The 27,978-nt window shown below is 42.8% G+C and overlaps 1 protein-coding gene across 4 annotated transcripts in view; it reads left to right on the top strand.

Annotated features, from left to right (window-relative positions):
• Positions 1-400: 400 nt before the first annotated feature.
• Positions 401-27,978, top strand: part of il1rap (interleukin 1 receptor accessory protein) — a 44,679-nt gene continuing 17,101 nt past the window's right edge. For 2 of the 4 annotated variants that reach the window (XM_083773340.1, XM_083773342.1), the window contains exons 1-9: positions 401-526; positions 1,275-1,364; positions 11,877-11,959; positions 18,240-18,435; positions 21,638-21,730; positions 24,911-25,133; positions 26,033-26,201; positions 26,666-26,737; positions 27,030-27,156. In XM_083773340.1, coding sequence (XP_083629466.1) covers positions 1,333-1,364; positions 11,877-11,959; positions 18,240-18,435; positions 21,638-21,730; positions 24,911-25,133; positions 26,033-26,201; positions 26,666-26,737; positions 27,030-27,156 — 995 coding nt within the window. In that variant the 5' untranslated portion in view covers positions 401-526; positions 1,275-1,332. Of the gene's footprint in view, positions 541-1,274; positions 1,365-11,876; positions 11,960-18,239; positions 18,436-21,637; positions 21,731-24,910; positions 25,134-26,032; positions 26,202-26,665; positions 26,738-27,029; positions 27,157-27,978 lie in introns of all 4 variants that reach the window. The other 2 variants (XM_083773343.1, XM_083773341.1) reach the window with 2 other exon arrangements.

The following is a 27,978-nucleotide window of genomic DNA, read 5'->3' as shown; positions in this document are numbered from 1 at the left end:
TGAGCTGCATTTATGTATGAAAGGTGCTATACAAATAAAGTTTATTATTATTATTATTATATATATATATATATATCTTTTTAATAATTTATTTATTTTAAATAAATAAATAAAATCAATTGGCCAGAAAAAAAAAAATCAAACTGATTTTTATTTTCATGCATGTTCATTTAAAACATTGAAATTAATTGCATTGAAATTGATTGAATCATACATGGCTGTGACTTTTTACTGTATAGAAAATGAAATGATATTGTGTAAAAGTTGTGTTATTGCAGTCAGTCAGGCTGTCAGATTGACTGTCATGCAGACAGACACCAAAGGTTGGGAAATAACGCTGGGAGGAGGAGGAGCCTAGAGTACCCGGAATCATCTCTTACTTCCTACAGACAAGAAACAACACAAACATGAATAATGAGTCCATGCTGAACAAATGTGTGTGACAATAGTGAAGCATGGAGGCAGTGCTACGGACAGCTGTCCTGAACAGAGACCGGGGCCGGGCTCTATTGGACCGTACCTTACAGTAAGTAGCCTACTGTAAGTGTAACATCTGAGATACTGAGTGAAACATTCTCCTCGGAAATGAAGAAGTTGTGAAATATGATCGCCGCAGTGTTGTTGATTCACGCACATACAGTAGCGGCGAGTAGCCTATGCTACTACATGTGTAGTAGGCTACAGTATCATTAACTAGACCTGTAGAATCTGCATTAATTAACATTAAAACACATTATATAAAATGCTCGTGAGATATAGAACATCGTTTAATAGTGATTTATGGACGATCGAGCAGTTTGGAGTTCGCAATTAATAATTTACATACTGTAGTGAGTTAAAAACATTTGAGAGAGAGAGAGAGAGAGAGAGAGAGAGAGAGTGTATGTCTGTCTCTCTCTCGCTCATAATATGAGAATATAATTCTCTAATAGTCTCTCTCCCCCTCTCTTTCTGTGTCTGTCATATTCTCTGTCACTCAGTCATATATCTTTCTTACTCATATTCTCTCTCTCTCTCTCTCTCTCACTCTCACTCTCCAGTCTCCACACAGTCATATACTGTAAACCTTAACGGTTTTATTTATCCGTTTGCTGTGTACAACAATTTACAGTCATGTGTTTTTGAACAGAGCACTAAATCATCTGTCCAAGGTTCCCCACGCCCTCCCTCCCTCCCTCACCCAGCATCTCTGTGTGTGTGTGTGTGTGTCTCTCTCTCTCTCTCTCTCTCTCTCTCTCTCTCTCTCTCTCTCTCTCTCTCTCTCTCTCTCTCAGTGTGATCTGAGTCAGCAACGGATAGGGACACGTTTTATCCACTGGCGTCCTATAGCTGATGCTGCTGCTGCTCACAACCCTGCTGTCAATGTAAGTAACCCAATTTATAATGTTTTTTAAAATGAACACAATATACATGTTATCTTACCTGGAATACTATCATGTTTCTGTTTTTTATTTATTCATATCATATGCCTATAGTGTATATCTTGTTTCTTGTTTTAAGTCTTGTGTTAAGCATATGCATAAAATTATGTAGGCTTTATTATTATTATTATTAGTAGTAGTAGTAGTAGTATTGTTTTGATCAGAATATCAGTGTTTCACGGGATAAATGTGGTCTTTGTAGCTTCATCGTCTAAACCAGGGGTTTAAGTACCACCACAGAAAATATGTGGCTCTCCAAGTACCACTATAATAACTGATGTTAAAATACAGGAGCGTAGAGTAGACCTGCCCCATCCTATTCAGCTATTAACACAGGAGGAAAATGTTGTTTTTGTTCCATTCCTAGTCCAATTTTGCTGCTTCTCTGACAAAACTCGGTCTAATCAGCACAACTGATAATATTTCTAATGTGATTAATCCGTCCTCAAATCTTCTATTAACGGCTAGGTGTGCTGTCATGCTCATTTCAGCACGGCTGGAGAGCCTATTTCAACCAATTGCTTGGTCAGAAGAACTACCTGTATTAATATAAATATTTCATTCCACTTTTTGGTATTTTTTGGGCGACTCAGAGGGGGTCTCAAGTACCACTAATGGTACTAGTACCAGTGGTTGGGAACCTCTGGTCTAAACCATTTGTTTGCCCTCATAATGCTGAATGAAAATACATTATGCATCATACATACAGTAGTTATATACAGTTGTGTGCATTAATACAGTCCTAAGGACTTGAGGTTATCCTGTAGTGTAGTAGACTGTAGCGGCAGCCTATACATACATCCCCCCAGGAGTCTGTCGTATATACTTAATTAATTGGCCCCCTCCTTTTCTCCACCAATCTCAACGATTCGAGTTGTGAGCTTGTAGATGAGCCAGAACATTGAGGACAGGGTTTTTCATAAATTAACGCCATACCTGAGCGTCACACAAACATATTAACATTATCAGCGCTCTGAGCTTGTATACGTAGATCAGCTACTTTCGATATGTTTGAATTTTGAACAGTTTCATGAGGTTTCCACCCCAATGTCAATGTAGTATCAAAGCTGAGAAAAAGAGGAACTAACCAGGTGCTCAATGGAGATGTGATAATGATAAAAAGGTGCTCACACGGATCAAAAAACGGGATCAATACATGATAAAAAAGAGAAGGATCCGGGCACACAAAGTAAAACAAATGAGGAATGCCGATACGTAGTATCAAAGCTGTTTGCATTTTGTAGTTTTATTTATTTATATATATATATTTTTTAAATAAATGGTGCCACTGTTAATAGTATAACATAGTCTGAATGACTGACTGACTGACTGACTGACTGACTAAAATACTTTTGGCAGCAGAAAGGCAGTGCAGTATCGATCGTTGGGGTAATTTGATTTCCTTTAAAACAAATGGCCATTTTCTCTCTCACTCTGTCATCTCTCTCTCTCTCTCTCTCTCTCTCTCTCTCTCTCTCTCTATCTCTCTGGGGAGTCCGGCTGTAAGCCGGTGGCTAATCGCTGCCTGTGTTCCAGACTGTGGGATCGATGGGACCGTCTTATTAGAGTTTACAGTAGGAATTTGAGTCATTAAAACAACGTAAAAAGCGCATCTTCCATATCGACTGGGCTCATCGACGGCTCTGGGCACTAATGAGACGCTTTGAGAAAAACGTACGAGCAGCAGAATGCCTAATGAGATCTAAAGATTAAAAGCTGCTGAGTGATAGATACCTGATTAATACCAGTGATTGATTCACCATATAGACCGGGGGTTCTCAAACCTTTTCATGACAAGGACCTCCAAAACGATACGCCTTTGGCCGTAGATCCCCCATCAGAAAAGGTTTATGTACCACAGGGACGCCCAGAAGAGAAGATTTATGTATGCAAGTTCAATAAAATCACACCTGTGTGAAGTGACGGGCGCTCTTATATCGTACATCATCATGCCGTAAAATAGGCACTATGCCTATTTGCTCAGACACTATGATATAAAATTCTCCATTCATTGTCAATGGGAATTGAACGTTTGTTTAAGACTCAAAAATAGCAGATGTACAAGCTCGCAGTGCGGCACAAAGTGATGCGCTGTGTGAGCTTGTAGATCTGAATAGCCAAAGGTGGTTCAAGTGGTTAAAATGATTGTGATGCTATTAACTAAAATGTGCTGGGGACCTCCTGGAACCACCCCAAACATGCCTGGGGGTCCCAGGACCCCACTCTTGAGAACCACTGCTATAGACTTCAACCTGCTCCTCCTTGTTTTGGGCATGTCATTTCAAACATGGAGAACAAAATGGAATGGTCTGAAAAGGTATATTTGGCAGACAGTTTGAGCATCCAATGGAGTTAGCTGGTTTTGTTAGAAGTGCTTTTAAAAACTTTTTATTGTTTCAATATCTTTTTTTAACCAACACACAGACGTAAAGGATGTTCAATAGCGTTGAGCCTTTGAAGAAAAGGAAAAAATGAGTTAGCTGGTTTCTGCCGGACAGCATCGATATGCTGTTTCTGCTGATGAGTACATAAACAGAATTTTGAGAAAGAGGTTAATATTTAACTGGGAGTGTCCATTACAATCAAATGATTCATCAAGTTACTGGACAGAACGTTCCAGAGCTTTGGTAACAGACAAATTAAAGACAATGGCACTGGAATGTCATATATGGTCCTATTTTGTATTCTACGTCTGTTCTCCCAGTTGTCAGTAAAAGTATTTAATTGGTCCCCTGTGTCTGCCCTGTCGCCTGCATAAATCTATATGAACTAATATGTATGTATCTGTTGTAGCAGCTTCACTGGTGCTTTCTCTCGCTCTGCGTTTTAGAATGAGTGTCAATTCAGCTGTCTAGACTATTATACCAACAGATCAGTAAAGTCTGTTATTACGTATTCATTTAAATACTAAGAGGACAGAAATCCCGAGCTGAGCGTGCTCTACTGTCAGCTGATTAAGAGAGCTGATTAATTGCAGACTCTCAGTGAACATATAAGCAGTACATACCAGTGGTTTTCAACCCTTTTCATGTCAAGGTCCATTATTGATTCAGCATTTGAGCCATGGACCACCATTAAGAACGAAAGAATATTTTGTTACCGTTGGATAAGATTTTGTCCACAATTTCATGCTGTATTGACGTTGGCACAATTAGGAGAGATAATAGGCCAATGTTGATAAAAATAACAATTATTATACATTCTCTAATTGTGTAGACTTCTCGTAAATAATGCAAATGTTTAGCAATAATTTAACTCAGGTTTTTGGGTTCAGGGCTTTAGATTTTAGGCCATAGCACTGAGTCAGCTCCCCTTGAGTTGTCAAGTAGAGCTGATTTCCTTGAGTTGTCCAGGAGAGGTGATTTCTTTTATATATTTTATATTGTATATTCTGTGCAGGACAACATAATAAACGCTTCAGTTAAAAAAAGAACATCGTCAAAGGATTAACCTGAAGTGCAGCGTCAATTCCCATTTGGTTTCACTTCATTATTCAGTCTGCTGTTTGTGAGAGGAGCGTTGCCGAACAGGGAGTCCTCACTGATTAGTTCATCCCTATACATAATGCATATAATTTGATAGTGGTGGTGGCAGCTGGAATGTAGACGGCACCCGGGAGCAGTATGGGTTGGCGCCCCAGCCTGTGTCTTCCGTGAGGAAGAAGCCCAACAAACCCACGGTGAGGCCTTTAGGAGGGCCATTCAAGCCTCAAGCGGAGCCTGCGGCACCACCAAGGGCAAGGTGGAGCCTGCGGAACCATTGCGGCTTGAGAATCCACCATTCCTGAATAAAGTGCCTGGTGCTGGGAGTCTGGTGCAACGCACAGGGGCTGGACTTGGTGAGAGCAGGAGTGGACCTGGTGAGACGTAGGAGGGGCCCGGACAGGAGTCAACCCACAGAGCCTAGTCCTTCCACGCGCCAGAATGGTACCTCCCAGTCCCGTCAGAGTAGTTCAGGAGGAACGGATTGTGTGGTCCTGGTTTTTCCCTAATGGGACTGATCGAGGGTAGCTACTGGGACGTAAGTCGGGACTTGATCACCCTGGCTGGGTCACCTGAGTGAGGGGTATGATGTTGTGAGACTTGAAACCCTGATGACCTTAAGGGATACATCACTGAGGTCACATTCTCACCTAATACTTCGGTAGACTCAGATCCGTATGGGCGAGGAATTTGAGGTTCTTGCATATTTAATTGGTGCGGTTTGCCTTCACACTGTCATTCGCAGCAATTGGAAACGCAGCAGGGGGGACCTTTATCAATGTGTTCCATTCATAAACTAGCCTACGCAGTGAAATCTATGGCGATAATATTACACTCATAACGTGCATGTGTCGTGCCGTCTGGGACCCCCCCCCTCTCTCTCTCTCTCTACGCACGCAGCCGCCACACACTGTTCTTTTGGGCATGGAGGCACAGCGCTGCATGAGCGCACTGATATAACTCCCCAGTCCCCACACAGTGACAGCACTCCATAGCACTCCATGTTTACGGCACGCACAGACAGACAGACAGAATATTCTGTAGGCTATAATAGTCTACACTGCAGTGTTTGTATGTGTTTTCTTAAGCAATTGATTAATGTACACGTCCTCATTTCGATCAGGGCTTCAGTCTCCTTATTCGACCACGTCTATCCACAGTAATGGGACATCTTTGCGCTGCGTAAAATATGCCTTCTCCGTCTCCAACTGTGTTCAGCTCCTCACCCGCCACATTATGTTTGCTTCATTTCCTGTATTTACTGCGGATTGCATTCACACCTGCACCGAATCGTAGTCAAGTGCGATTCGAAGCGAAGCGAAACCCACGTTTTTGGGCGGAGTAAAATGCGGTTATTTGCTGCGCATTAGGATTCAAATGAGCCTTCACACCTGCCAAACGAAGCGCACTTTCTGACAATGCGCAGCAGGATTCGTTTTAATCGCAGCAAAGCTCTCTGGTATGAATGTGACCTGAGGATACGTCCCAGGTGCATCCATGCGAAGTAGTTTTTGTTTTAGATACATCACCGAATTGGGTGTAGCACTAACTATTTCAGTAGACTGGATTTTTTAATATCCTGACACTAAGCCTGAATCCATTTCCTTTCACTTCACTATTCTTGGGACTCTTTTCAAAACTGCTACAGAATTTCTCGCACTGTTTGCTTTCATTGTCCTTGGCCGGGCTGAATTTCCAACAGAGAAAACACTGGGTGACGGCAACGCCAGACTCTGAGAGATCACAACATAGAATGCCTGAATGGTAGTGACATAGTGATAGAGCAAAATGAAGGTTTTAAGTAGAGCCCGTCCGACACGGCTACTATCGTTTATACTTTGCCATCGGCAAGCATACAGTCGACGTGTCCTGATTGTTAACCACTATCAGCCCTGTTCTGGGCTTGCCATTAGAGATCAATCAATCAATCAATCAATCTACAAGCTCACACTAGTAGACTACATTGCTTTGTGAGCTTCAAAAGTGTTAAAACAATAGCAATATACAAGCTCATGTGTCACATCATTGCATGTGCATTGTGAGCTTGTAGCTTGTTTTTTTTTAACTTTTGAAGATTTGTGCATGCCCAAAATAGGGATGCCAGGTTGAAAGTGGTTATAAATCAAATCCTCTGCTACATTATTGCCGATGCAGAGGTTGTCAAAAAAGTCAAATAGTGGCTCATACATCAGCCGAACTGATATACTATCGTCTGGAGTCTGGTGATCACTGAGGCGGTCTACATTATTATTATTATATTCCTTACAGTCCTTTAACAAAATGCATGTCGGCATTCTTTTTTATAGTTGACGTTCTGCTCTGGTGAAGTTGCATTGTGTTGTGATGAGGTGCCGTGTTAAATTGATTGACCACGGTCACTGTCCATGGTCCTGAATTGTCCAAAGTCTCTGGCAGTATTAATGAATGATTGCTGTGGAGCCTATATTCTGTGTGTGTTTGGAAAAATTATGAGAGGCAGAGAGAGAGAGAAGGGGAGAGAGAGCCAAAATATATTAAGAAGATAGATTAGAAACGTTATTGCCTTTGTACTGCTGTGCAATACAACAACACACACAACAGAATGATGATGGCAGTACAGGAATTTAAAACAATATATGAAATAAAAAAAACAATGGAAAGAAATCAATGAAAGCTGTACGGTGCAATAAGCAGTAAACTATTGACAGTAATAGCATGCATAAACTAAAGCCAGTGGTGAAATCCTGGTGCACACAGCAGTGATCAGCATGGACACGGATACTTTGGAACACCTGCCATTAGCCTCGAGTACATAAACTGTCAAACACATTTTTAAAGTTATCTTTTGGTAAGGAGTTGGACATAGACAGGGAACAGCAAATGGTCCCCCTGGCAGCACGGGCATTCAACGAGGGACTCACTGTCAGTGACCAGTGCCTTAACCACTCGATTCTCAAACAAAGTTTAACCGATAAAATAAAAGCTCACAACGTGTCATGTTGAGATGTGACCGTGGCCTTGGTGGGTCTAATTGGTGGAGCAAAGAATTAGGGCTGCAACTATTGATTAATTCAGAGATTATTCTATTGGTTAGTCTGTTAATTATTTTTTTATAATCGATTAAATCGATTAACCGTCGCACCCCTATTAAGATCGAGACAATCAAGAAAGGCTAATTTGTCACTGAAAGAAGGTAGGAAGTCCGCACGCCGTTCTTTAAGCTCCCATCAATTTTATTTAAGGATCAGGATTCATCAGGAATGAGTATACAACAAAGTAGGCGTGTTTTATATACAGGTCGACAACCTGTCTTTGCAATGAAGGTAATCAGAGTAGTCAAGTCACACCCCCACATCTACTGACGTAAACATACATTTGTAGAGCATAGTCAAGTAGAAATATTATTATATTAAGGCACAAAGGCCAATAGTAGAACCAATAAAGTAGTCTAGGGTGGGCTGAAACAATGGTGCAGGAAAATAAATAATTAACTGCAAACCAATAAATATCAGAAAAGCAAAGAAACGACTAAGCCTACAAATGATAACCATAAAAATCCAATAATACAGGTAAGGTACAGTAATTGCAGTACAAATCAAAGGACATGGCATAAGGACAAAAAGGCATAGAGATTAAAGCTATATACACACATACATGTACAATATAAAGATTAAAATAAATATCACAGAAATGGTTTAACATCAAATTCCTCTGTTATGATCACCACCACGGGGGGGGGGGGGGTCTCTCGACCTTCTCTATGCCCCAATAACGTAAAGAAGAAATGTGTGTCCACACTTTTTAAAATTAGCTGCTACAGGGTTTTTCTGTGGGGTGTGACAAATAAAACTGATGGGAGCTTAAAGAACGGTGTGCGGACTTCCTACCTTCTTCCTGTATGTATATTTTTGTCCTGCACCCGTCGACATTTTTGAGATGTGCGTGCTTCCTGTTTGGTTGTTCTCTAATCATACATATAACAGGACCCTCACGCCCCTCAAACGTTTAATACAGACAAGAGACTGGCAGTAGCCTAGCGTGAATCTATATACTGTATATAATATATATCTTAGACGTGGTTGCTTATTTCACTAAAAACATCTGCAACACATAGCTGTGAGCCACCCACAGTCTCTGTCAGAAGGTGGTTGATGGGCTGCCAGTAGACAGTCTGTGCTGAATTTAACAAGGAAACACATTTCCCGTTCAGCAGATCAGGAACACACTTAGTTTTTTCTGTTGAATTCTGCACAGGCTGTGTGCAGTCCAAACTAAAGGTTGTTTCACTGATTGCAATTTTACTACCCCGTCTTTACTACAGACATCTATAGGCATGGGCGTAGCACACGCACGCACGCGCGCGCACACTACAGCCGTACAGCGAGTCATCATGTCATGATAAGAGAGATGATTACAAACTACAGTTAGAAGCACACCACAAGTTACAACAACAACCGGCATTGACAGGACACTGCAATCCTGCAACTTTGTTTATTTACCTGATTTCTGTCAGTGTTTTCTTATAGTTCACTTTAGAAAACTGTGTAAATGGCAGGGGGCATCTTTGTAATATGTCTCGAATGTCCTTAATGATTATAATCAAAATTGTAAAGTTTACTGAAGAGCTTCGGCAGGATAACAACACAGCAGCATGTACATACTGTAAGAGTCACAACAACTCACGTATAGTCACCCAGAGACGACCTGCTTTACGGCAGATTTGTAACCATAGTGATGCCGGTCTCTTAAAGCAGGGGTTCTCAACCTATGGGTTGCGATCCCCCGGGGGGTCAAAAAAGGGGGGGTGCACCCCCATTAACTCCGCCCATGTATGTAGGAATGTAAAACTTTCAAAACGTAAAACGTGTCCTTGGACACACACCAATGCCAAAAACGGTAGAGAATTGCAAATATTTGCCAAATAATGGTCAAACTACATGTTCCTGATGATGACCCTATGATGGTGTCGACCCTACAAAGACGGGTGTTGTAGGTTATCATACTGCATGATCCTGTCAGCATGGAGCTGAGCTAAGCAGATAGGATGATAGTTTCATCCAATCACACACACTCACGCACGCGTGCATACACACACACACACACACACACACACACACACACACACACACACCACAAGGCGGGGGTGGACAGCTTGCCAGGCACAGTTTGGCAGTGTGAATTCACCAGCTGTGACGGGGTATGCGTGTGTGTGTGTGTGTGTGTGTGTGTGTGTGTGTGTGTGTGTGTGTGTCAGCTTGCTGTGGTTGTAAAATTATGTGATTGATGTTGTTATTGAGGCTCTGTACTGTATGACCCACCTGGGATCCACAAAACACGCATGCACACACACACACACACACACACACACACACACACACACACACACACACAGACATTATGTCTGTCTGTCTCTCTCAACCGTGAAACTAAACCATCAGTTTGCTATCGTCTCTGTCGGCTGGAAACCTTGCATGTCCAAGACTGTAACCTTTCAGGATTAAAAATAATAAAAAATGAGCCAAAAGTAGCAGACCTATGCGACACATTGCAGTCAGCTTGTAGATTGACTATTTTGCTACTTTTGCGTGACACTGTAGTATGACAAAGGAGGACATTAATTTACGTAGACACATACAGTTAAAATGGAGATACGATGGTTTCTGCCCGATGGAGACAATATTATGTACATCCCCCCCTAGCCTCTCGTAGCGATACTAATATCACTGCATGGATATTATTAGTCTCGTCCCTCTCAGTGTTAGATTTATTTCTGCAATGTCCCGCCCCATACAGTATTTGCATACTGGGCCCTGGTTGGTTATTATAGCCTGGTTCCAGACCAATCTGTTTGGCTCGTCACCACTTCGGCCGTGAAGTCCTCCCACAATTGAGAAGGGCCAGACTTAATCTGCCAGGGGTAATATGTGAGGCTTTCTTCTCTTCTCTTCTCTTCTCTTCTCTTCTCTTCTCTTCTCTTCTCTTCTCTTCTCTTCTCTTCTCTTCTCTTCTCTTCTCTTCTCTTCTCTTCTCTTCTCTTCTCTTCTCTTCTCTTCTCTTCTCTTAACCCTTCCTAATTCTGTCTCTTCTCTTCTGACATCACGTCTTTCACTCTTTCTACCATATTACATAAAGAGTATCTATCTTTTCATCTCTCTGACTGTACGTACATTCATTTAACCTCTGTTTATTTATGCGCATGCACGCACGCTTGCACACACGCAGGCACACACACACACACACACACACACACACACACACACATTGAGTAAGTGTGAAATCAATGCAGATAGAATGAATATTGGAGTTATGATTAGATTAGAGATGGATGGACAATAATGATTTCTCCTCTGCCATCCTTCTCTTCCTCTATCCATCCCTTTCTATCTGGCTCTAGTTTATTTCCTGTATTAAATTGATAGGATCCACTTTTCTGTTACAGTACAGTCTGTGTTTTTTGAGTGGTGCAACCACTCCTATAGACAGCTATGTGTGTCCCTGGGTCTGTCCGAGCACGAAAATAGCGTTGTAGCGTTTGTTCACCACCAAGTGTCACTGTTGCACAGCCTACAGCCACAGACACACACAGGCGAGGAGGGCAGTACAGTACAGTACAGTACAGTACAGTACAGTACAGTACAGTACAGTACAGTACAGTACAGTACAGTACAGTACAGTACAGTACCACTCACTTCAGACGGGTCTGATTTTTGAAGTGTGTGTGTGTGTGTGTGTGTGTGTGTGTGTGTGTGTGTGTGTGTGTGTGTGTGTGTGTGTGTGTGTGTGTGTGTGTGTGTGTGTGTGTGTGTGTGTGTGTGTGTATGTGTATTATGGCCTTGGGATATAATTGTCAACGTATTGTCCTTGTATTTGGGGTCTGCAATTGGGTGGATTGCAAAAGACAAATGCAAAAAATACTGTTCTGTCTCTCTCTCTCTCTCTCTCTCTCTGTCTGTCTGTCTCTCTCTCTCTCTCTCTGTCTGTCTGTCTCTCCCAGGACTCTCCGGATCATTGTCCTGTGTCTGTCAGTCCTGGTGGGAGGGACCAGCCTAGCCGCCAGTCAGTCCACTGACCAATCAGGTGAGTGACAGGTGTGATTAGCCGTTGTTAGTGTTTCCACACCACTGATTGGCTGACACAATGCAGGACAGGGACTCGGGTAACCTCGCATCACCAGGCTTTCCACCGCCTCGGAGGAAAGCCTGGTCTCTGTTTCAAAAGTCCGTATGATCCGGGCTTGAGCGGATGATATGGTTACGTCATGTTGTAGTATTGTTTTGTAGTCGCCAAACAGGATACCTTGGCGGCGGCAACTTCCTTTTCCCTCTTAATAAAAGCTCTCGTAGCCTGTAGCTACAAAACAATACTACAACATGACGTAACCATATCATCCGCTCCCTCTCGGATCATATACCGAAATGAAATGGTGCCCAGGCTAGGACTCGGGAAGGGAATTGGAACGCTCCCCCTGCAGGGTCCTTGAGCAAGACACTGACGAAAAATAACAATCTCGTAAAAGAAATTGCCTAAGCATTATTGTACGCAAATTGAATATACGTATGGCAGAGGAAGGAACTTGATGGCTGCCAACACTGCTGGCATCATTCTGCTGGTGGTTGGCTGTAATATACCAGAGCTATTCCTCATCTCCTGCTGAGGACCATTTTGGTGGCCAAAAACCCCAACCTGGAGAGCACCTGCACTGGCACAGAACAGATAATTAGTATGGATCCCGACCAATATTATAGGATATAGACCCGCCTACCCACCTTATGTCTGATTGGCTTCCTGGCAGGCATAGTTTTACTGAGGTTTAGGCATAGTTGCACAAACGCTAGGAAGGAAGAACTGTCAATCACAGCGACTACTGGCCAATCACATCCCTAGTAAAGCGGTGGGTTCCATAAGCATGCAGGCTTTCTGACCTTAACCCATTAAGACCTGAGGCCGATTCTACAAATGCCTTCTAAACCAGTAGTTTGCAAACTTTGTCATGCCAAGGAGGACCCCCAAATTGATATGGCTTAAACCTAATTCAGTTTATTGTTTAATAACTCTTATACGAACACGCTGGCTGCTTCTGTGTATTTATATCAGGAAGGGAATATTTACATTGACTCATCAAAGGAAAGTAATAATTGTCATTTGTTATGCCGTTGTGTCTGGTTGCAACACCAGCAGCTAATGTGCCTTGACCAGCGGCTAATGTGGCTTCACTAATCCCCCTCCTTTATACAAACACGTAAATAGCATGATGAATGCCGTTCAGTTATTCCCATGGCTTATTCCACCTCTGAACCCCTTCGATTCAATTTGCCAACAACTCCAGGATAATTATCCTGGAAGTCCTAGGCCTGTACTACTAGTATCCAGGGGGGACTCGGGAGCAGCTTGTTACCTGCTAACTGGTGAGATACATTAGACTGCAGTGACATGGACACTCACTGGCCTAGTGACTCACTGTCAGCGCTCCTCCTGCCTTGTTGTCTAGTGATTTAACAAAGCATTTGTTGTCAAACCTAAAGCACATAGGCTCAGGATCTTGAGTGAACCAAAACAAGTGCTCCTGAGTTCAGCACTTGACACAAACAGACAAAACATGAATAATTATGATGGACCTTTCAGGTTTCATGGACACTTTTTTTTGTGTCTATGACGATGACAGACACTTTTTCTGTCCTATATTAGATTGATAATCGAGTACCATTGGAACACGGTAGAACCCAATAAAAGACAACCCAGTGGAACACAGTGTAGCAGCTCTTCATGGTAGAGGAGCTGCATGTTGAGACGTTTGGAGGAAGTCTTCAGGGTCTGCCGGGGATTAATTAGCATGGAGGTCGACCGCTGCATGCGTGCGTGCGTGCGTGCGTGCGCGCGTGCGTGCGTGCGTGCATGTGTGTGTGTGTGTGTGAGAGAGTGTGTGTGTGAGTGTGTGAGATTGCCCTGTCACATTTTCCTTGCTACGGTATTAGTCTTTCTATTAAAAACTACGGCAACATTCATCATCCCACCTGCTCCACCCCCTTACCCCCACCTCCTCTCCTACTGTACCTCCCTCTATCATTCTCTCCCTCCATACCTCCAACACCACCATCCATACTGCATCTCATCCCATACCTATAGGAGAGAGATGAAGCAGGGACCCCCCCCCCCCCCCGCTACATATTGTATACAACAACAAGAAGCTCGGGCGCCTGCGGCACGCTCACATCTAACGTCACGCGTCCGTGTTGTTGTTTCTCTGTGAATATCGTGTGTCCGAGTGAGAGAGACACACAAAGTGTACATTTTGAAGGAAGGCAGACAGTGATGTGTCTTTGGCCACTGACCGTGTTTTTTCCGTGCTGGGAGGTTGTGTGGACGCTTGCGATGTGTCTTTGGCCACTGACCACTTTGCTGGCCCTTGTTTGATGCAATACAGAAAATGGCTGGGTTGCCCGAACGCATTTAGTGTAAGACTTGTAGTGCCTTGCATGCTCAGATGCCCTCTAGGCCACACACAGAAGCCTGTGAACATAGACATTCCGTGCATAGATGTGCCACGCAATGGTAGGCCTCAGGACCTCAGACAATGTCCTGAGGTGGTGGGGGTGATGATATGCAGATTATTTAATATTTGAGTCATTATAATACTGATGCTAGATAAAAACCAGGCTTGTTTCCATTCCATGCCAGCTTGGAAAATCAACAATGGTGGACATTGTAAACAAAGTGGAAATGCGAATTTGGAACTGAAGACTGAAGAAGAGGAGGAATTATACAAAGTAGGGTGACATTGATGACATCACGATGAGGACAAGATCAGTTGAGCTGTTCCTGAGAGCAATTTCCAGTAAAGCACCCATATGATATGAAAGCCTGATTGTTCAAAATTGGTTATTTGTGGGGATAGAAAACACATATGGGAGTCCCAAAAACACAAACGAAATTGAAAAAGTTGGAATTTTTGTTATAGGTCCTTTAACAATTAACCAACCTTTAGTTATCATTCTGTATGTCTGAGCACTGGGCCACGGAAGCCTGCTTTTTGTACTGAGTCATATTTTGTTAGATTAAACTAGAGTAGGCATTAGTAGGGTTTTTTTAGGGTATTTTTGTTTGTTAGGTTAGCGTCTAAAATTCAAGGTTAGTTTTAAAATGCTTTTGTTTATTTCCCTGAGTTGCTCTGTGTGTAATTTATGTTTGTTAAAGCCCATTTAATTCATATTGAATACATGTAAATAGCACTATTATTGTTTTCCATTATCTTGGCATTTTACCACCTTGCCTTATTTAAAACAACCGTCCTAGACTCTGTGAGTCGTTACACAGCGCATGTTCGACCGTTGTTTCCGCATGTCGGACCTTTGGTGTGTCAGATCTGCATGTGCATCCCCTTTATTGTAATTGATGTATCTCTATATTAACTTGTGTAAACCTCCCGCCTGCCGTGCCTACTTGAATTAACTCAAACTAGCTTGATGTATTTGTTTATTTTGTAGGGACAACATACAGTACATGTACAGGATTAATGAACAAAACATGTAAGGCAATGTAAAGACACCGGATTTAGATGCTAACTGAAAACTAATAAGTCAATTGATGGCTCTGCCAATTGCATCGAATATGGCACTAAAATGAAACTAATTATTAGAAAGAGGAAAGAATCTGCACCATCTGAAAAGCTCCCTGTATGACTTAAATACAACGCTTGGACCTGTCCAAGGTCTTTGTCAGGTAGCCTACAATGGATTGATTGTTCTAGTTGTCCAGCGCCGGTAAAGCATATTTTTGGATGTGCCTGAACTGCATGATGAATTATTCACATAAAACTGCAAAAAGGCCCATTACCTTAGTGTCCCAATGCTAAACAGTATAGTGCCTCCTTAATTAATTAAACCATAACACATGAAAGTGCTTTATGGTGCGTAGGCACGACGCGAAGCAGAGTGTTGTGGAACTGCATAACCGTGCCAATAACCATCGTAAAACATGACCCCAAGTGTTTTATTGCTTTTTCACTGCGCACGTTAAATCTTTTTTTGTGTGTGGAAAAATATGGGTTTGTAGCAATTCCGATAAACAGTGTTGCGTAGGTGCTCTGTAATCAGAAATAGTTCCCGATTGTTTACTGTTGATATAGGTAGCTTAATATGATCAGCTGGATTGGTCCAGAACGTATCCCATGATTTTTTCTTAAAAAATATATATATATCCCACGATTTTGTAACCCATTTTTCACCCCTGTGTCAAGTATCTAATGTGATCCTGGGCTCTACACACCTCCGCCAACCTAGTCCCCATATATGGGGGACATGGGGAGAGCAACGGACTTGAACTCATGCTTCCTTCATGCCTGAGTGTCCAAGTTGCTCCTTTACACCTGACAGGGGGGAGTTTCCCTGGTTGGACGTAGCGCGTGGAAGGAACACGTTATTCCAACCAGTTTCCATGCTTTTATTACATACATTTTACGGGTGATTTACCCATTGGTGTGTTGAGGTTATTGGCACAGTTCCACTTGCCTCTTGGCATTTGGTGCTTCAAAAGATCAATGGTGCTCCACAGGAAACACCTGAAACAGCATTCTGTTCAGTCTGGCCAGGTCATGCATTAAGCCTCAGTGTCCTGGGGAAACTACCTATCTTGTGGCTTGACTGTGGCCTTATGGTTGTGGCTATGGAGGAGCCATTTTGGAGGACACTTCAATATTACACCAAATGCCAGTCACCTTGTGGCCGTAGAGTCAGGGTTGTAAAGAAATAAAGCCATACAGTACCTCATCCAAATCTGATTTTGCATAGCTTAGAAGCAGCTTCAGATCAAATATGACGATCCAGGGGTCATTGAGGGGGTTCCAGGGGGGCTCCAGCAAAATTATTGATACTTAGGAACCAAAAGGAATCCTTATGGCTCTGTAAAATTTAAACTTTAAATGATTACTGAGGACCTTACCATAAGATTAGGGTCCCAGAGATAAATCATGGTATCAAATGGGGGTCGGTGGCCTATGTATATCCTTGAAATTAAAAAGGTTGAGAATCACTGCTCTAATGAATTGGGTATTTTCTTCCATATTCTGTTCTAATTCTATCTTTTATTTGATGTATTTGTGATTAATTTTGAGCTGTACAGGGCCTTGGTCGGCATATAATTTGTTATACAAACATTCCAAGTGTGCTTGAAAAACACGTCATTACGGTTCATTCAAGGTGTCAGGATCATACGGTAAAAGTATCTTAATGTGGATGATTTATGAGTTTCTAAAAGCACAGCTACTCCATGCTGGCAATTCCAACAGCTTTAAAACAGATTTACATCCTGTCCAGGTCTGTGTGTCTGTCCGCTAATGAAATGAAACTGTAATATCCTTGAAGAGTCGTCCAGCATGTTTAACGAGCCTGCCAGTAATTGGCAGAGCACTATTAATGGCCCCTCCTGTCCAGCATTTAGTGGTTACACATCTACTAAGCTGTGTTTGATGGAGAGATAAAGGCTTTTAATCAATGATCGACACACTGCCGTGGCTGATGGGAGGAGCTGAGGTGAATGTTAAACTAAAATTAAATAAACCTATAACCACATTTTATAGTTCAATGCTCAAAGGTTCCATTAAATCAAAGGAAGAAGTAGTTCATCCCAGTTCCAGAATCATTTATCAAAAGTTGGGGATTCCCTGGTTGTTCAGCCAAAAGGAACAAGGAAGCAACACTGTTCCCAACCACAGTTCAGTTCATTCAACAAAAAACTGTCTACTTTGTGATTTCTCAGCTGTTTTATGCCGCAAAAGAAGAACCCTGAATATTTGCAGAAAAGTATTGAAACACCCCCCCCCCCCCCCCACACACACACACACACACACACACACACACCTGCCCATTAATTTCAAAGGAAGTTGCTCAGCCAGTGCATGCTACCCCGGAAGTACACTCTCCTTCCAGATTTGACAAGAAAGGGTTAGGGTCACAGCACTTTATGGTTGGTTTCTACACTGCATGTGCACTGTATAGGGTTAAACGCAGTCCTGGGGGCTTGATTGAAACTGGAGAGAAGGGGGAAATTATGCTCTCTTGTCCTGTCTTTTCTTGTTTTCTCTGTCTCTGTCTTCTCTGTCTTTAACATCCCTTTCTTTCTCTCCCTCCCCAGTTGCTGAAATAATAACAGAAATAGGGATGCCATCAATCTTATAATTTAATATGATTGAAATAAATTGGCCCCACTTGTCCAAAATTCTGAATATGAATTAACATAGTATACTTTAGTTGTTCCACTGATTCAGGCCAGAACATGTTATGACTGGTGGGTGAGGTAGAGGAGGGTGCAGTGTTAATAAAGGTCTCTCTCTCTCTCTCTCTTTCTCTCTCTCTCTCTCTCTCAGGTCCTATGTGTTATGACTGGGGCGAGGTGGAGCAGAGTGCAGTGAAGGTGTTGGAGGGGGAGGTGGGGTGGCTGTCCTGTCCTCTTTTCTCTCATCCCACAGTTTACAACTACACCTCCTCCCAGAGCGCTGGCCTCAACCTCTTCTGGTACCGCATTCCTATTGGCCAGGACCTGGAGGAGCCAATCGGATACAGGTATGTTGGGCGGCGTCATATTTGGTAACCCTTTTTTATTATTTTCATAAATCTGTGCTATTGAACATTCTTTACATCTGTGTGTTGTTTCAAAAATATTGAACCAATGGAAAGTAGTAAAAAGTGCTTTGGAAGAAACATGTTAACTCCATTGGACAAGTTTGGACAACAACACAGAAATGTGTTTGGGGAGGAATTAATTGGCATAATGACTAAATTGGGGAGAAAAAGGGGTAAACAGCAAAAAAGAAAGCCCAATTTTTTAACCATGATATAGTACTGCTGTGATTTTGATGGCATGAAGTCCTATAGATTGTATTGAGGGTGAGTTCATAACAGCTTTCCCCGGTGCTGTGCAGGATATCTCTGAATTAGGTTTTGGTTTTGTGCTACGGTTTCATTTTTATAGATGATATGCGTGTTTTCATTGCACTGCCTGACCTGCTTGCATTCCACTTAGAGGCCATCCTCAGAGTTAATCATTTCCCACTAAATTATAAGATTGATGGCATCCCTATTTCTGTTATTATTTCAGCAACTTATAAGCACTAAACGGGATTAGGATTTTGACCTCACCGTCTTAACAGTTTGACTGTTTTTTACGATTAACCCGCATTTTAATCAACCCCCCTTCACTGCCGAGATTGTTGTATTACCTTTAGAGCATACGCTGAATTATTTGGGCTTTTAATCCGCGAAAATCCATCAAAAAAAGCTCCCGTGGTTTGTTATGATCTGTGTGTAGCATCCACCATCTTGGTGCACCCGGAAGACGCACACAAGATTGGTTTCAATGAGGCGTTGCAACCAATGCATTTCCATTGGCCTCAATTTCCCAGAAGCCCTAGCAGCCCACAGCATGTGACGATTTCCGGTTTCGTCATCACAGCGAAGCCATCCAGTCTCATACTCCGCGACGAAGACGGATTTTCTTTTGATTCATTACATTACGGCGGATTAAACACATAAAACAAAAGGCGGGTATGTCCGATACGGCAGCGACATTAACCTGGAGTAATCCATTCGCGGCACGGAAACTGTTAATATATTACTACTGTATACCTCAGTGCTTCATTCGACATGGTTGACCACATTATCACGTATTACTAGATGGCCTGAATAATTGGGCGGAACGTTCTGGCACAGTACTAAACTAGTTTGAATTATAAAGGACAGAGACACCTTGTGTACTGTAGGTAATTCATTACACATCTGGACAGAAATTACATGCAGAGTTCACACAACAATTCACCAGCCGACTATATGGTATGGTCCGCTACAAACACTGAGAAATTGCATTGAACCAATCAACGATTATTTTCTTCCTTAATTAAACAAAGACAAAACAAGTAATTGTTTTTGGAGCCAAGGAAGAATGATTAAAAGTCATTCAGCTTCAATCGGTAATGTTTAAATGCCACAACACAAGCCAAACATCTTGGTGTAGTCGTGGACTCAGACCTGAATCTTAACATCCACACAATTACAAAGAACACAATTACAAAGTCAGCTTTAAGAATGTATTAAGGATTAAAGGATTTAGAAAAACTTCTCCATGCATTCATCTTCAGTAAATGGTAAATGGTGCAATTATATAGCACCTTTATCCAAGGCGCTTTACATAGATTGTGCATTACATTCACCCATTCACACGCACACATTCATACACAGATGGTGGCGGAAACCATGCAAGGCACCAACCAGCACATCAGGAGCAATTAGGGGTTCAGAGTCTTGCTCAAGGACACTTTGACACTAGCCTCGGAAACCCAGACGTTTTTATTTCCAGGGAGGAAAAAAAAGTCTGGGTCCGAGTCCACTTCAATTCGGCATAGAGTAGCGCAAACATCGCTCACTCTCTGCTGATTTCTGATCGTCTGCACCTTTGTTAAATTGACACACACACACACACACACACACTCTCTGTCGCTCTAAGTAATTACTAATTAGTCTCATGTCGCGCAGCTGCGCATAGTTTCTCCTGGCGGATCCTGCCTGGAGCTGCCTATGCCATAAAAAGCATAGGTGAGTTCCAGGCTACTTTGACACTAACTCTGGGGGAGCCCGGGTTCAAACTGACAACCTTGCGGTTACCATCCGGACACTCGTTTCCTGAGCCACCGCCGTAGTCTACTGTAGTGTGTCTTTACAGGTCTCCCTAGAAAATCGATCAGACGTCTGCAGTTGATTCAGAACACTGCTGCTCGATTCCTTACTAATGCCAAGATAGCATATCACTCCACTTCTTAGATCTTTACCCTGGCTGCCTGTCTGTCACATAATTGATTTCAAATAAACATTGGGTGGTTTAGGGCCAAAATACCTTTCTGATCTTGTGCTACATCATGAACCGTCCAATTGTGGAGAAGCAGTGCTCCGTTTTTATGTTCCACAGAACTGGAACAAACTCCCAGAAAACTGCAGGTCTGCTTAGTTCCTTTAAATCAAAGCTAAAAACAAATCATTCTTCTGCACTATGTGCTTATAGAGCAGAAGGCACTATGGGCTCCATTTTTGTCACCGCTAAACCCCTTATCCCTAAACTTCTTTGCCTTTTTTTTTTACTATTTTGCTAAACATTTTAATTGTTGAAATGGCCAGTCTACAAGCTCACAAAATTCAAAATAGAAAAAGTATCACACCCGTGTGAACTGAGTGGTGCAGCTCCCCCCCCCCCCCCACCTCTCTCTCTCTCTCTCTCTCTCTCTCTCTCTCTATCTCTATCTCTCTCATTAGCAGGCAACATTGCAGCACTATCCCTCTCTCTGTTTCTGCCGCCCCCTACTGGTACCCTATAGTCATATACTCGTGCTCATGGCCACATAGGCACATATGGGACATTGCTGGTAGGAGTGGTTGCACCACTCAAAAAGGCAAAGAAGTTTAGGGATAAGGGGTTTAGCGGTGATGAAAATGGAGCCCTATAGGGTTATTTTAGCTGCTATTTTCACCCCAGAAAAGCAACACTCAGGAGTTCTCAGTCCTGGACACGGATTTCATAGGGGTCATTTAATGAGTTCAGTGCAGATTTGCAAAAAAAACATTTTCAGTGTTTTTTTGGCTTTAAGCCCTGCCCATATAGTTAATTATTTCAAAATGGATAGATTTTTGTTTTTGTTTTAATCTAATCAGACTGTTTTAATCTAATTAATTGGCTGCAATTGTAATCCGACTTAATCCTATTGTGACATTGCGTTGCCAGCAGCTCCAGCCAGCACCTCTGTAAGGAGAGAGAGAGACTGTGGCTTCAGCCTGCTGCTGTAGAGGACACTGGACAATACATCTGTATGCTACGGTAAGGAGTAAGGACAATACAATAAGTCTGTATGCTACGGTAAGGACACTGGACAATACATCTGTATGCTACGGTAAGGAGTAAGGACAATACAATAAGTCTGTATGCTACGGTAAGGACACTGGACAATACATCTGTATGCTACGGTAAGGAGTAAGGACAATACAATAAGTCTGTATGCTACGGTAAGGACACTGGACAATACATCTGTATGCTACGGTAAGGAGTAAGGAAAGGACAATACAATACGTCTGTATGCTATGGTAAGGAGTAAGGACAATACAATACATCTGTATGCTACGTTAAGGAGTAAGGACAATACAATAAGTCTGTATGCTACGGTAAGGACACTGGACAATACATCTGTATGCTACGGTAAGGAGTAAGGACAATACAATAAGTCTGTATGCTACGGTAAGGACACTGGACAATACATCTGTATGCTACGGTAAGGAGTAAGGAAAGGACAATACAATACGTCTGTATGCTAAGGTAAGGACACTGGACAATACATCTGCTACGTTAAGGAGTAAGGACAATACAATACGTCTGTATGCTACGGTAAGGACACTGGACAATACATCTGCTACGTTAAGGAGTAAGGACAATACAATACGTCTGTATGCTAAGGTAAGGACACTGGACAATACTCATAATCAGTGGTATATGCACCGAGTGCTTGCGCACCGCTGCTCTAACAAGCTCTGCACCAAAACGTAGATTTAGTTACAATTTTTGTCTTGTTGGAGCCTCTTGGTTGTCTTTCCTAGTTCTATCTGCACATCTTGTAGGCATGCTTGAAATGCCAGACGATAGACTCCCCACTTTCAGTATGTTTGTGATACTTGGCTGTGACAGAATACCTTCGTTCCCCGCCAGTTGCTAGGGTGTGAGCCATGCATGGAAGGGTGGGTGGGTCGATAGATAGGGAGGGCTTGTTATATTGTGAGCTTGTAGGTCGGCTATTTCCGTCAAAGAGGTTCGGTGTAGACTAGGGAAAAAAGAGCAGACCAATTGTACAGAGAAAATTACATAAGTGCAACTTATGGGGGTTCCCGGAACTTCCAGACCCACAGGAATGCACCCAAGGTGCCGGCCCAGTTCCGGCGAGCTGCCCCATGTACCAATGTTATTGGCACAGTATGGTCACATATAAACCCCTATAAATCAAAATGCTCAATACCGACAGCCGGTCAGCAAGTGGATTCATGAATGTATATACTCAATATTTTAGGCCAATAAAAAAAACTATATACCAAATTTCCCACTCCACACCCTTGGCTGCCGGACTATCAGGGCCCAGGGTCCTTGGTCTGAACAACATTGAAGACCCCTCCATTAGATAAGAGGGGCAGGTCGATATAAAGGCGGGTAAACCACACTAATACACGGACGGAGTGCTACAGTTCATATTGCATTACGTCCACCGCAGTGTGATGGGTTTAGACGGTAATCTGCTAAGTGTTCTCAGAGGTGTGTTAGTGAACTGCTTCTTCCTCCAGAGTAATGGAGGTTTTTTATCTACTCAGGTTTACAAATTGCCTTTTGGCTTCATTCCAAAAGGACACCTGACTCACATGGAAATGTATACTCTATAGTGTGACGGTTTAGCTTGGGGGGGGGGGGTTAATATCCTTGCTTCTGGTCAGGCTGAATTAGATTAAATACATGCACGTCCTTTTTGGGAAATGAATGCGACAGTCTGATATGTTTGATATTTACAGCATGTTGGATACAATAGACTGACAGTAAAACTGAGAGGTGAAATTAGTTTCAAACCTATGCACGCACACACACACACACACACCAGGAACAGGAAGTACATTATAGTTCTGACCTTGTGGTTAAAAAATAGGTCACGTTATCTTAGGTTCTACTCAGAACGAAGATACTGCTCAAACTACTGAGCAGTAATCATAGACATAAATCCAGTGTACAACACATAAAAGTGTGTAAAGTATGTCACTTCATGAGGCGGTGGGGAGTTTTCTGTGTGTGGTGTTGCTCCATTTTCTGTGTCCTGTTCTCGTCTCACACGTCTCCAGGTGTTGCCAATTTAGCAATCTAAATTGTCGCTAGATTGAGCCATTTTTCAGACTATCCTAGGCTAGCAACTTAACTTGGAAACAGCAACAAATTAAAGGACAGAGGTTCATGTTTTAGGTTGTTATTAGAGAAAGTAAAAGGTGAGTGTAATTTTTTTTTCATTTGCTGCTTTCTTTCGTTTTAGGGATTTTAGCTGTTTTTGACAAGGGGGCGGGGCATACATATTTAGCCCCATGCTCGAATGCCCCCGCCCCCCTGTCAAAAACAGCTAAAATCCCTAAAACTAAAGAAAGCAGTAAATGAACACTCATCTTTTACTTTCTCTCCTAACAACCTAAAACATGAACCTTGGTTGAAAACAACTAAAGTTGTCCTTTAGGCTACTAACTAAGTGTTTGTACTTGCATGTTAAGCATCTGCTGTATAGAAGTGTAATAATTAATTGCATTTTTATAGCGCTTTTCCAAGTTCTCAAAGCGCTTTACAATGGTTCATTCATTCATACATTGGGAGGTGAAGCGGTGAACAGTCGACGCCAGCGTCCTCGCTTCCCACATTCACACACAAACGGTGGTGAGCTCACACCGACCAACTCATTGGAGGCAATGTAGGGTTCAGTGTCTTGCCCAAGGACACTTCGACATGTGGACAAGAGGGGCCGGCATTCGAACCGCCGACCCAGGGATCATTGGACGACCTGCTCAACCTCCTGAGCCACAGCCTCCCTGTGTATATTTGTACGTCGTTATATGTTCTGATTATTTGAAAATGGAGGACCCTGATATAAACAAGTATTTCCCTGGTTTCATCCTCGTAGCAGTTTTTTAGAGACACAATACAAAGGTTTTTGTATTGACTTGTGCTTTCGTTTGAAATTAATGTATGTACCCATTCTACATACTTTGAATACAATTTTCAATTAAAAACTCTGATTCCAGAGCACTCAGATGTCGACATCACAGAGCACTCTCAGACCAGTTAATTTATGAACTACTGTACTCTTCCTGGAAAGACAGCCCTCCTCTTCGATACAGAGAGCGAGCATCTTATAATTAGTACCAAGGACCAACTATATTAATAGTAATAATATATTAAAATGGCCTTTTAACTGGCGTGTTTTTTTTCCTCCTCCAGTAACAAGTCTTCGTGCACGAAGATCGCCATGCGTCTGGAGGTGTTGCCACGCGACGGGGCGGTGTCTTCGCGAGGATGCGAGCCCCCGCTGCCCGACGTGGCCGTGGCGCCCGGCCAGACCAAAGTCCCCCTACAGCACGACGGGGCGCTGCACTGCCCTGACCTGCAGGACGCGCTCAAGATGGCCGACAGTGACAGCGCGCCCTCTGTCACCTGGTACCACGTGAGTAGATAGGCCTCTTTTCCAAGTGGGCCCTGATCCAGAAAAATTATGATTGATGGCTCAGGGCAACATGCATCTCTCTCCTCTTTAACCCATTTTGGGCGGGAACCCCTTTTGGTGTTATGTTATAATTTAGCTATTGAAAAATAGCAGATCTACAAGTCGGTGGCGCGCTACGAGCGTGTAAATCTGCTATTTCTTTTAAATTGTGAAAATATTTATTTCAGAAAACTGGAGGATTTAGAAGATTTTTTATTTATTTCGAGGTCAGGCCGATACTCAGAGGCTCAGTGCGACTTCTCCAGACTAGAGTGAGTGTTGCCGTCACATCAAACGTGGAATGCCGTACCAAGAGCCATTAGAGATCTTGACTCCCTGCCTATCCAAACTCAGAACTAACTAACCTTAAAATACAAATGGGATTAGCAGAACACCTTTAAACACCTTTGTAGTAGCTTCCTTTGCCCTCCGGCCCCACCTGTCCTTTTTCTCTGCAAATATACCTTTTGATGCTACTAAGTGGGGCCTTTTGTGTTATCCTTTTAGCATAACCTTTGACTGTACTACTTGTACTGTTAAAAGCCAATCTGTGCCAACCTCGAGATTACGAGATTTGATTAAAGAGCATTAATCCAGCTTTAAAAATAATATTTTTAGTCTGATAGTCCAGTCGGCAGAACACAGCCGCGAGCGACACTGGCACGACAAAGGAGGCAATCACTTCCGGGTCGGCCCGGATATCGCTTCTTCTTCTCTGCTTCTATCGTTCATTCTGTTGGTACTGGCCTCACGTTACCGGCTATGGTAACGGGAGGGAATATGTTGAGCAAATGTGTCAATATCAGTACTCAGTCAATCAATCAATGACGTGATGAGTGGCTTGTTTCCTCACACTGCAGCGCTGTCGGGTCAATCCGTTTGGCAACAGTGACAGAGTAATGAAGGAGAACAGCCTGGTCATCCATCACATGGAGGAGCGCTATCAGGGACTGTACTACTGTACCATCAACTACAACCGCAAAGGACGGAGCCTCAACTTCACCCGAGCTGTCAACGTTACCGCTATCTGTAAGACCTCATAACATCAATGTTATCGCTATCTGTATGCACATAACATCAATGTTACCACTATCTGTATACACATAACATCAATGTTACCACTATCTGTATGCACATAACATCAATGTTACCTCTAGCTGTATGCACATAACATCAATGTTACCACTATCTGTATGCACATAACATTAATGTTACCGCTATCTGTATGCACATATCATCAATGTTACCGCTATCTGTATGCACATATCATCAATGTTACCGCTGTCTGTATGCACATAACATCAATGTTACCTCTATCTGTATGCACATAACATCAATGTTACCGCTATCTGTAAGACATCATACAGTAACATAAATGTTACAGCTGTCTGTAAGGACATGATGTTATGATCATCATAATCAGAATATCATCAAGGCAGATGAGACGAGAACAGAATAGTTCTTTATGCACATGATCCATCTGTTCCATCCAGATCCCCCCAGTATGCCCAAAGATCCCAGCATCATCAAACCAGCCAAGGACCATGTCTACACCATTAAACCAGGTAGGAAAAAAACATTGTTGTTGTTGTTATTATTAATAACCCATTCAAACCGGGAAAGCATCCATGTCATTTTAGATTATTGCGTTGGCTATTCAAAAATAGCAGATGTACAAGCTCACGACATGTGAAAAAAATATTGATAGTGTGACTGTGTGAGTGATTTAGAAGGTGTTTTGTAGAATGGGCCTCGGGTCTTACTGGGTTGACATTGTGATTCCAGATACAGAGGTGATTTAGAAGGTGTTTTGTAGAATGGGCCTCGGGTCTTACTGGGTTGTCTGTCTGATTCCAGATACAGAGGTGCATTTGGAGTGCAGAGCGTTGGTCCCGTACGTGGAGGGGCCTCGGGACATAGGCTGGACCATCGATGGGAAGACAGTGGAGCAGCTCTCTGACTCACGTTTCAGTAAAACTAACAGGTACCGTACCACGCACTTCATGACTGTCTTCATTAATTACTGTAGCTTTTATTTTAATGTCATAAAGCTGTGATGTTCTTACAGTATACATGCATTTCCAGCAAGGGCAGAATCCATTTCTTCCGGCCAATGCACCGGCCGGTAAGCACCGTCGGCCGGTCCGTAGGTGCGTCGGCCGGTCCGTGATTAGGTCGGCCGGTCCGTGATTAGGTCGGCCGGTCCGTGATTACGTCGGCCGGTCCGTGATTACGTCGGCCGGTCCGTGATTACGTCGGCCGGTCCGTGATTACGTCCGCCGGTCCGTGATTAGGTCGGCCGGTCTGTGATTACGTCGGCCGGTCCGTGATTAGGTCGGCAGGAGGTTAGACGGGACAATAGTCCGATACGGGAGGGGAGGTGCGTGCGTGTGTGCGGGGGTAAATGTGTCAAGTCACGTGACCACTGGCTGTGCTACGAATATTAATTATTATTATTATAGCTAACTTAATAGTTCCTGCTGTAAAACACCCAATCATATCGTTATCTTATAACTATCTATATTATTATTTTTTTCTGCTCTCGTTGCAAAAGACCGCCTCCCAGTGGAACGTTTCTTTAAGGTAAGTCACGGCTTTCTAATAGTCTAGGGGTCTGTGCAAATGTCTCTCGATTTATTGCTCCGTGTGTAGGGGTGGGTCCCGAACGTCGGGACCAATCCGGTACCGAACCGAACATGCTCGAGTACCGGGTACCCATTACAATAATTCAATTTCGGTTCTCTCTATCGGTTCCTGGGTGACACCATGCACGCACGCACGCACGCACATAAAACAGCTGATTATA

Source organism: Protomyctophum parallelum, assembly GCF_964188405.1.
Source record: "Protomyctophum parallelum genome assembly, chromosome: 9".
NCBI classification, from domain to species: domain Eukaryota; kingdom Metazoa; phylum Chordata; class Actinopteri; order Myctophiformes; family Myctophidae; genus Protomyctophum; species Protomyctophum parallelum.
This window is presented reverse-complemented; position numbering and strand designations above follow the sequence as displayed.